This window comes from Pyrgilauda ruficollis, unplaced genomic scaffold, assembly GCF_017590135.1.
Source record: "Pyrgilauda ruficollis isolate IOZ18807 unplaced genomic scaffold, ASM1759013v1 scaffold45, whole genome shotgun sequence".
Lineage (NCBI taxonomy): Eukaryota > Metazoa > Chordata > Aves > Passeriformes > Passeridae > Pyrgilauda > Pyrgilauda ruficollis.
This window is the reverse complement of record NW_024526044.1, coordinates 140,051-150,395: the sequence shown is the minus strand read 5'-3', so window position 1 is coordinate 150,395 and position 10,345 is coordinate 140,051. Positions and strand designations below refer to the sequence as shown.

Genomic DNA, 10,345 nt, shown 5'->3' with positions numbered 1-10,345 from the left:
CAGCTCTGCCTGCCCCACGGCTGGGAGTGAAGCAGGATATGGGATGTGGGATATGGGATGCCCCCACGCTGGGGGGTTCTGCCCCACTGAAGTGTTTGGAGAAGGAAGTGAGCTCCAGGTGGGAATGAAGGTGGGGAGCAGCCCCGTGGGGTGACAGCTGGCCCTGGCCATGGAGCAGAGCCCCAAAGACATTCATAGAGTTGTTCTCTAAGTGCACAGAGGGCTGTGTGTATCCAGCTGCTTACAACTGCTTCTTTGGAATAATTCCCAATACCTGAATCCTCTTATTTTTTCCTTTTTTTTCTTTTTTTTTTTTTTTTTGTTGCAGAATGGCGCCCACGCTGTGATTTCGTGCAAATCCCAGAACACCAAACCAAACCATCCTCATTGCCCTGTGGATACGTGTAAGGAATCAACTCCTGGTTCACAGTACATAAGCACTTTTCTGGCCATCAATTAATATCTCTCTTTTTGTTGGTTTTTGCTTCTTTTTGATTCGATTTGATTTGTTTTGTTCATCACAATCTCAACCGTTCTCTGGCATTGATGTATGATCTCTGGACTGGCAGTACTGCGCCACTGTAGGGATGATCACAATAATGAAAAGAACCAGAACTGTCATCAAACAGATATCCAAAAAATCATATACACCGGACCATGACATTAAAGAAATTCTTCTGTTTGAAATATCTGGAATTGGCCTATTCATAATAGCTACTCTCATATTTAAGACAGACAAAGGAATACTGTAGTTGCAAACTCCAAAAGCTTCCCTGAGAACCTTTTTTCCATTGCGCTTTCCACTGGAGATCCAGAACTGCTCTTCAGATTTCTTTCAGAAAATAAAAATAAGCTACTTTATAATACTTCAGAGTTCCCATGCCCAGTGGATATCTGAACACTTCAGGGTTGGGAGGCCCAGCACAGGTTCAGATTTACAGGTAGCTTGCAGCTCCAGCACTTGTAGCAACATAGAACATAACTCATGTGTGAGTAGGTGATCTGGACATACGACCATAGACAACATGAGGGTTTAAGCCAGTCATACACTAGTCTTGGATCAGACAAGACCCTGTTCTTGTAACATTTTAACCCTTGGATCTATTCTGCAAGAACAAGCCAACTCATGGAAGATGCCTGCTCTTCACCTGCTACCAAGCCCCACAGCCTTCTGGAGAATTTAACCTTCCATCCTAATCTACCTCGTGGTCTAGGTGGAAAAAAATCCCACTTTTGTCAAGAAGGTCCAAAGTTAAGTAAACGAGAACATTGAGTTTGATCAGTTCCATGTCTCAGAAATGGCCTCTTGGTTACATTTTGGTCCTTTTTTTCTTTTTTTTTTTTCATTCATTAAACAAGTTTTCCAACTTGTAAACCTGAATACTTGGAGGGGAAGTTCCATCTTACAGTCTGTTTGCTTGCTGCTCTCCATCCTGTGGCGCTACACCTGGATGCCCTTGACAGCTTGCTTGATGCTCTCCAGCAGGTCCTTGTTCTCCGGGTTCTGGTAGCACTCCTGGTTGGTGTACATGTCTGTCAGCGTGTTCACATAGGCATCAAAGTTCTGCTCACTAATTGGATCCTGCAGCCAAAAAAAAAAAAGTCAAATCAAAGCGTTAGTAAAAGAGAAGGACGAGGATGAGAGTCTTTGCAATAAATCATCTGCGTATTTTAGTGCCCAGAGGAGTTGTGGATTCCTAAAAGTGCTCAAGGCCAGGCTTGGAGAAACCTGGTCTAGGGGAAGGTGTCCTTACCCATGGCAGAGGGCTTGAACAGTGTGAGTTTTAAAGTCCCAAACCATTCCATACATACTCTGTATGTACAGACAGACAAAGGTCTCCACATCAAAGCCTTTTTGTGTGCAGTGCTGCATCTACAGGAATCTCATCATCGCCCTAATCCCACCAGATCTTAACCAGGTCCTTAATTTTATGCACTGGCCTTGTGGAGCTATTAACAGCATCAGGTTAAGTGTGTGCAGGCAGTCTGACAGGCTGGAGGCTGAATTAAGGCATGGAAATGAAGGGCTGGTGGACAACAGGACTGCTGAAACATCACGGAGGGAACCAAAGGCAAAGTCAGGTCACCTTGGGCTCACAGCTGCCCAGCCCAGCTCCCTGCTGCAGTACAGCTTCTGCTTTTGAGGCGCATTGCAAGCGTCTAACTTGGGCTTAATGGGGGAAAAAAGAGAGGGAGAAGGAAGAAAAAGAATGGGATTAAAATGAGCATAAAAGTCTCATGGGCATCATTTAATTGGAGTTGCCTTAAACCTTGAAAAAATATTTGCTGAACAGTTTATTTGACCTTTATGTGTCAAATACTTTACAAAAAAGCTCTCAGCGAGTGGTTTTCTGCCAGTTAGGCAGCTGGGTGAATACTATCCAAAACTGCTCTGCTGGAGGATGGCTTCTCTCCAGCCAGCCTGAATTTAAATACAAACTCCAATGAAAAGGATTCCCAAAAAAAAAACGAAAAGGAAAAAAAAATAGGATGGAAGAAAAAATAAATCAAAAGCTCATTCCTCTGATCATTGCAATGGTCTTTATGAGTTGTAAGAGGACAGCTTCCTCAACAACACGAGCTCCACCTCCACACACCTGGTTTTGACAACAGTAATTACATTCCTGGGAATAGAGAGAAGGTAATTAATAGCCTTTTGTGGTTTTACTATTTTAATGCAGTCTTTTCATTTCTCAGTAACTCTATGGTAACATGCTGTGGGCTGTTAGACCTTGTTAAATTAAACAAAATACACTCTCTTTAAGAATGCTATTCTTTAGCTGCCAGCTATTCAAAACTGAATTGAAACTACCTGCATTGTAATAGGAGCTCTAAGATCTTTCTGACGTTGAAATCCAATCCCTCCTGATCTCTGCTTGTGCTGTCTTAGCCTAAAAGGCACTGGGTGCCCTTGATAAAGTTTCCTATTTTGTGATAGTGCTCCCAGATGTAATGAGACAGTACAATAGATAAAAAGGGAGATCAGCAGAAAATGACAACAAAAGGGAGATACAATGCAAGCTTCAGAGATAAGGGAAAAGTACTGATCTTACAAAGGACACATAGGTGTATGGAAATAAATTCTCCCACTCTTTAATTGTGAAAAAGCCTTATCATGAATTTGGTTTGGCACAGCTCCCTTGATGACGCCAGCTTGGGGTGAGCACTGTCAAAGTTTCTTACCATGTGCGGAAGGCGGATGTTGGCAAGACTTTGGATGAGAGCCTGGCTCAACCCTGAGAGCTCCAGGAACAGGGCTTCGTTTTGCTCCTCTATGATTTTGTTTTCCTCCTCAATGTTCTTCAGGTTCTTCTCCATGGTGGAGATCTGTGGAGCAAGGAGCACGGCAGGGTCACCAACCCTCACCAGGGCACCCACCGACACCCATCAGCCCTGGGCTTGAATGCATGGCCAAGGACACAAACCTGGGACTGGAGTTTCACCATGGCCGCTTCCATCTCCGAGTTGGACTCGTTCAGCTCACTGATCTCCTTGTTCAGCTGCTTGATCTCCTCATCGTTCTCCAGAACTGCAGGAGGGAAGGTCATGGGCAGTCAACAAATGCTCTTGCGAGAAGCAAAACTGTTGGGCTTTCTGCTGAGCCCATCCTGCTGTGCCGTCCTTACCTAGCTTTTACATCCTTGAAACAGGACATACCTCTCACCTGCCTTTTTCTTTCTATTTTTTTATAATTAATATTTTTATTGTCACAGTTCAATGATACTTGAACAGGTCAATATGTAAATGCAAAAGCAAAGGACAGCAGAGCAGTTGAGGTCCAACACATCCCCACACCCGGCAAGGTTGATTGTCCTGAACAGTCAGGTCACTCTCTCTAATCCTGAGCTTGGAATGATGCCATTTAAAAAACTAATGCATATCTTGATGAGAAATTACGAGCTCCATAAAATAAAGCAATATTTCTAGAGGAGTGCAGGTATTTATAGGTTCCAAACTATCAAGTTCAATGCTTGAACCTTGTCAAATACCACAGAAAGCTCACTAATAGCACTGGAAATGCAAAGTGCCATCGCTAACAAAATTCCAGATCCAGAAATATCTCAGTATTAAAAGCCGTGAATAGGTGAAAATCGCTGAATGACTGCAAGGGATTTGTAAAAATGCCAGTGAATATATGAAAAAAAAAAAAAAGTCTGAATTTCAGCATTACTTCTTTTGCCTTCTTTATTGTTGCTCCCTTAAAATGTGTGACTCAAGGAGTGAGACTGGTACCATGCCAGCACAAACACCCAGAAAACACAAGGAATGGGTCTTCAAAGTACATGGTGTCCTTGAAATCTGTGCCCAGATTTCAGCTTAAACCTCCCAGTCTAAAAAGAAAAAGATCTATGGGCTCAACACCCTGACACACCTGCAAGGCAAAGGAGTGAAAAATCTTACCGTCGCTGGTCTTGAACTTTGTGTTGAGAATTTCATCCCCTGAGAGTTTTCCTTTCTTCCCAGCAAAAGTAGCTCTTGGACACCCTGACAAACTGAAAAACAAGTAAAAAGGGGTTTCATAAACTCTCAGTATTTATAGGTGCTTATGTTCCCAACATAAGAACATGTGCCATTTGGTGGAATTCAAGCTGCGAGACAGTTCTTCTAAAAGCTTTTTATGGTACAGAGGAAATTGCTTTATGAATAACACCACAAAACGCCCCATTTATAAAGTGAGAGTGATTTTCTTTAAGCAATGATTAAAAACACATTGCTTTCTAAAAGAGGAGGTGTGCCAGGTGAGGAGGGTGAGAAGAGTCTGGTTGTCTTGGGCACCAAGCTCCTATTTGTGGTGCTCAAATTGTGTTCTATTTGCTCAGCATGCAAATAGAGATTTAGATTTGAGGTTAGGAAGAAATTCTTCCCTGTGAATGTGGTGAGGCCAGAGCTGCCCAGAGAAGCTGTGGAAGATATTGCTGGAAGTATCCAATGCCAGGTTAGACAGAGCTTGGAGCAGCCTGGAATAGTGGAAAGTGTCCCTGCCTGTGGCAGAGGTTGGAATGAGATGATCTTTAAGGTCCCTTCCAACCTGAACCATTCTGATTCTGTGAATATTAAAACAACCACACATTTTCTCCGTTCAGTAAACTTCAACCTGAACAAACTCAGCATCAATTTCACAGTTCAGCACCAAAATTTCAGTTCTGTTCTTGAGCCTGGCATGAGGATATGAACGCTGCTCAAGCAGCATCTTGGGGCAGGTAGATTTATCCACAACAAAATCATCACACTCGCACTGATGTAAAGCCCGGGATTTACCTTCTGTGAGTGAGGAAGCTCCCGTTGGCGTGGCCAGAACCGTCACAGCCTGGGGTGGGGCAGGTTGGGCCTTCGTTCTTCAAGGACTTCCAGGAGAAGGAGGAGCCGTTGAGCGATCCTTCCTTCTGCCTGCGGGCTGCCAGGGGGCACCCCGAGGCGCTCCGGTGAGACGCGTACTTGCCGCTGATGTGTCCCAGCCCGACGCAGCCCGGAACGGGACACCTGGGCACGGGGAACCAGCCAAAGTTACATCAAGGGGAAGGAACAGAAGGAAGGAATAAAGAAAGGAAGGAAATTGTTGATGAGCAGGAATGAGGAAGCCTGGGAAGAGAGCATTTGTATTTGAGTCTCGTCTGGAGTTTATAGGGGAGATAGTTGGTTGATGGAAATGGCAGATGGGGAATTAAGAGCTACGACTGCTCCTTCAAAAGAGACAAAGAGAATAAAGGAGAATTCTGCAGGAGGGAAGTCTGTGGAGGTCACGTCACGTGTGGCAAAAGTAGTCCCAGTGGTTTCAGAAACCAGGTATTTGGTGCCTCACTGGGGGTAAAAATGGCAGGTTGGGCTGCCTGACATAGGATCCTGATGTACCCCAAGGCTGACACTCACACTGAGCCATCACACAGGTGCTGCTGGCTCTGCCCTGTGTCGCTGCTGATGAACCCAGGCTCATCTCTTATCACCCTGCACCAGCACAGTCAACACAGCATAGGAGCCCTGTCTGTGCCCCTGGGGACACAGCCCTCCCCAGGAGCCAGTGCCTGAGCCAGGAGCTGTTCAGGCTCTGCACAAAGAGCTGCAACCCTGTTCCTGCCAGGAGGGCATCCGAGGGGTTTCTGAGCCTGCATGCCATCAAACAGGACAAATCACTGAACCACCCCTCACCCTGTAGCCACAGGATGGCCTCGCTCGCCTCCTCCTCCTCCTCCTGGTTCACATCCTGCCTCTCTGGGGAGATCAACCCACGCTCTCAAGGGGATAAAGTGGGAATTATCATCAAGGCAGCACATGAGTCCTGCCCTTGCCAGACTTCTGCCTCTTTATTGCCAGTTAAAACACACAGGAGCTGTGAGGAGCCTTTGGGAGCACCAACACAACTTGTGCTACTGCCAAGCACACGAGTGGCTCTCTAAAAGGCACCTCTTTCCTCCCTCCTCACCTAATGGCATTCTCCCTAATTCCTGCCATCCTACAAGCCTAGTGTATCTATCAGAGTTTCTGCTGTGGTTTGCATTTGTTTTAAAAATGCTTGTCAATTATAAATACAGTTAAAAGTTTATTACTCAAGGGAGGTTACTCAAAAATAAAGGAGGTAGAAGGAGGTAAGAAATGACAAAAATAGCCCCCATGTCCTTAGTTTGGAAGCAATTAGGGACTTTGAGGCTCTCCAGCAAAAGCATTCGTGGAGCTGCTCCTGAAAATCACAAGCTGCGTTTCACCGCAGAAATTATTGCCCTGATTGTTTACATTCCACACAAAAGGGAGATGACAGCAAAAGGGGGGGCCCTACACCCAGCCTTTTCCCAAGATAATTTGAAAAATGCTGATCTCGATTTTAATCAGCTGCAAATGCAGCACAATTCACTTATAATATCCCTGCCAGCAGGATCCTCAGTAAATTCATAACATCATTGCTTTTATATGATCACGAGCAAATTACTGAATCCTCAGGAGGAAAAGGAGAAGGGGGAGAGGGGGGAAGAGCAAGAGAGAAAGAGACAAACCCCAGCATTTCGTATGCAGCCTTTACAGCCCAGCCATTACATATTTTACACCGTTAATTTAACTTTTATTACATTTTCATTGTTAAAAAATAAACCAGAGCCCTATTGTGCAAAACAGCTGTCTTGGACATATTTTAAATTATTTTTTAAAATATTATTATTATTTAATGGTAGCACCAGTAGCGTTTGATCAATTAGACACCTGTGGATGTTCTGCTGGATGGGCTGGGCTGAAGGTTGAGGTGATCTGTTCAATCACATCTGCAGCAAATTACTTGAAGGATGAACAGCACAAACAACAGGGACTAAATGACTTTCTCCTCGGTGACGATGTGCAAAACTCGGCCGGGTTCCAAGTGGAGTTCAGTGCAGACAGAGGAAGGATTTAGAGCCAAAGCTCCTTAACATAAACCCACACCAGGCACACCTTGCCGTGGGTGCTGGGACAAACACTGCCACAGGCTTGGGGGAGGCACCAGCCAGGGATTGTTGTGCCACATTGTTTTGCACATCTCAGAGGAGTTTCTGCTCCTCCTGGGTGTACTGGAAGAGGGGGGTTGCTGTCTGGGCCCTGTGTCCCTGGTTAATGGGATGTTAGGGAATGCCTCCTCCTCCTGCAGCTGCAGAGACCCTCACATTTCACATTGCGCATTTCCATCTCACATTTCCTGCACCCATGTCCATGGTTCCACCAAGACCTGTCTGGGGGTGGATGGCACCAACTTTCTAGGAGTCAGAAAATCCAGCCCCATTTGGAGCCTGGAACCTGGAGAATCTATGGATGCCCCACCCCTGGAAGTGTCCAAGGCCAGACTGGATGGGTCTTTGAGAAATCTGGTCTAGAGGAAGGTGTCCCACCCCAAGGCAGAGAGTTGGAATGAGGTGAAATTTAACATCCCTTTCAACCCAAACAATTAAATGATTTCTTGCAACTTTATCTTCCCAGTGTTTGGATCTTTAGGGTGGACTAGGAGAAACCCAGCCCCTGGTGAGGATGCTGGTGGGGACCCTCACTCTGCTGTGGGTGTCCTGCCAGCCCTCACTGTGTGCTCCACAACAAAACAGCCACACAAAAACTCCTTTCACCTTGCACTGGGAAGTGATTTCTGTGCAGAGAAACCACACTGGGGAAACAGCTCTGTCCTGCCCTGAATGGGGAAGGCACAAATGAGCAAAACCACAGCTTCCCCAGCCCCACAGGCCATGTGTCCCTGGGGAAACCGTGGAGAGGGGTGACCTCCCAAGTGGGGCTCCAACCATGGTGAGAGCAAAGGTACAGCCAGCAGTTGCACATCACCAATTTGCTGCCTGCCTTTTCCTTCTCTGTGTCACTGGTTAATGGCACAGCCTTGCAACACCACCAGCAATTCAGTGTATTTGAGCCAAAAGAGGTTTCTTTCCTGCAGATTCTCGAGTAGGTTGCTTAATTTTTAATAAACTCTGCAAACTCCTGCTAATTATCACACGGCTCATTTAACTGAGAGGCTTTCCTTCCTGTAGACTGAGGAGGAAGAACAGAGCAGATGGCTCAAATACCATCTTTTTCTGGAAGGTCCTTCCCCCCCAGCAGGCACATCCCAGCTTCCCACGGCCCCCACAGGGTTCTTCCACCCCCACTGGGTCCTGCTTTGGCTCAGCCTCTGCTCCAGGCCAAAACCTGGGCACATGGGGATATCCACCTCTGCTCCTCTCTGAGGGCAAGACCTGCCCTGGGAGTGAAATATTTTTTAAAAAGCTCCATTTGGAGACAGTCTGCTGAGCCAAAGGGGTTTGGACAGATACACCAGCACTCATGGGCAACCAGAAACACAGAAGTGGTTGATAATTTTTTCCATGTTTCTTTTTACCCCCTTCCACCTGTATGTGCTGGGTGAGTGTACGGGCTTCAGAAAGGCTGGAGATGCTCTGAGGTAACAAAAAAAACCCAACCCCTCCCCCCCAAAAAAAAAACCCAAACAAAAAAAAAAAAGAAAAAAAAAAAGAAAAAAAAAGTAGGGTCCTGGAGTCAGTGCTGCCTTTCATGTCCTGTAGCTGTGTAAGGAGATAGAGATCCCAGACCCCACATGCTGAGCCTGTGATGTTCAGACTTGCTAAAAGTCAGGACAAATGGATTTCTCAGCTCATGAAAACTCCTGAGGTGGGCTAAGCAATTTCAAATCTCGATTCCCCACAGGAATAAACCCCCTGGGATGTTTTGAAAACTTCAGCCTGAGGCAGCAGAGAGAGGTTTTTTTCCAGTTCACTTCAAATGTTCTGCCCTGGCAAACACTCCACAAAACACAGTTTATTCAGGGTTACCAGATCCTGACCCAACTCAGTGCTGGGTAGTTTCTACTCCATCAGCCCTTGCCTGCCCATTGCTTCCCAAAAACCTGCAATGTTTGACTTGACTGTGGGGTTTTCCCCTCATTTACACCACTGCTGTGGTTTTCCAGGAATTAGATAAAGTACAGCTAGCAGAGAAACTGTTTGTGCCCTACCAACCTACCTTTCACACCTGCAAGAAAATGACACCATTACATACCCACCACACAATTTTTCCATCAAATATCAAAACTGCAACACCAAAACACAGCAAAGAGCTTTGGTAGAGGGGGCTCAAAGCAGCACGAGCGAGGGGGGATGTGGGGTGGGTGCGGATCCCACCTCACACGTAAATCTGTGTGAGGTGAAGTGGATGGACTGACAGGCTCTGCTCAGGAGTTATTTCCAGACTTACTTCATCAGCTCTGGGTCTTCTTTATCATCCTTTGTCGGGGTGATCTTGATCCCACTTTTCTTGGCACGAGGGCAGCCTGACAGACTGTGGTTAAAAAGAGAAGAAAGGCCTGTCTCACTGGCAGAATCTCTGCATTTGCTATTCCCCCTGCTTCAGTCATCTTTCCCTTGAATTTGGCACAGTGTTTTTGATCTCTCTCGTTTTGCAGCTTCACATCACGAGGAGAAGTCAGAAGGAAAAAAAATAGTAAAAAATTGAGGGAGATGGACAGTAATTAATGGTGTCTAGATAAGAAGATATCTGCTAACAGCCTGCAATGTTTAATGGAATTGTTGAAACAGAAGGCTCAGATCTGTGCTATTAATGTTCTAAAGTGATAATAGAAGTCATAAATAGGTAGCAATATTAACAGGAACATTGCATCAGCTAAAATCTGACCCTTTGTCTTTTATTCTGTTGAAAGGAGCTTCTAATCAGATTCTGAAAACATCAGAAAAAAAAAAAAAAGAAGTCAGATTAAAGAGATGAAAATAGGCTTCAGTTGTCAGTAACATTAATGTTTTATTCAGAACTTTACAACTCTGCCCACTGCAGGAAAAAAAAAAAAAAAAAAAAAAAAAAAAAAAAAAAAAAAAAAAAAAAA

At 45.3% G+C, this 10,345-nt stretch overlaps 1 protein-coding gene across 1 annotated transcript in view; it reads right to left on the bottom strand.

Moving 5' to 3' along the window:
- Positions 1-1,332: 1,332 nt before the first annotated feature.
- The window catches only part of MYT1 (myelin transcription factor 1), a 35,246-nt gene continuing 26,233 nt past the window's right edge, over positions 1,333-10,345 (bottom strand). Inside the window, exons 16-21 of the mRNA XM_041478474.1 lie at positions 9,703-9,786; positions 5,260-5,481; positions 4,402-4,493; positions 3,426-3,529; positions 3,184-3,327; positions 1,333-1,582 (exon numbers count right to left, since the gene is read on the bottom strand). Of these exons, the coding sequence (XP_041334408.1) occupies positions 1,442-1,582; positions 3,184-3,327; positions 3,426-3,529; positions 4,402-4,493; positions 5,260-5,481; positions 9,703-9,786 (787 nt within the window). The 3' untranslated portion in view covers positions 1,333-1,441. The remainder of the gene's footprint in view (positions 1,583-3,183; positions 3,328-3,425; positions 3,530-4,401; positions 4,494-5,259; positions 5,482-9,702; positions 9,787-10,345) is intronic.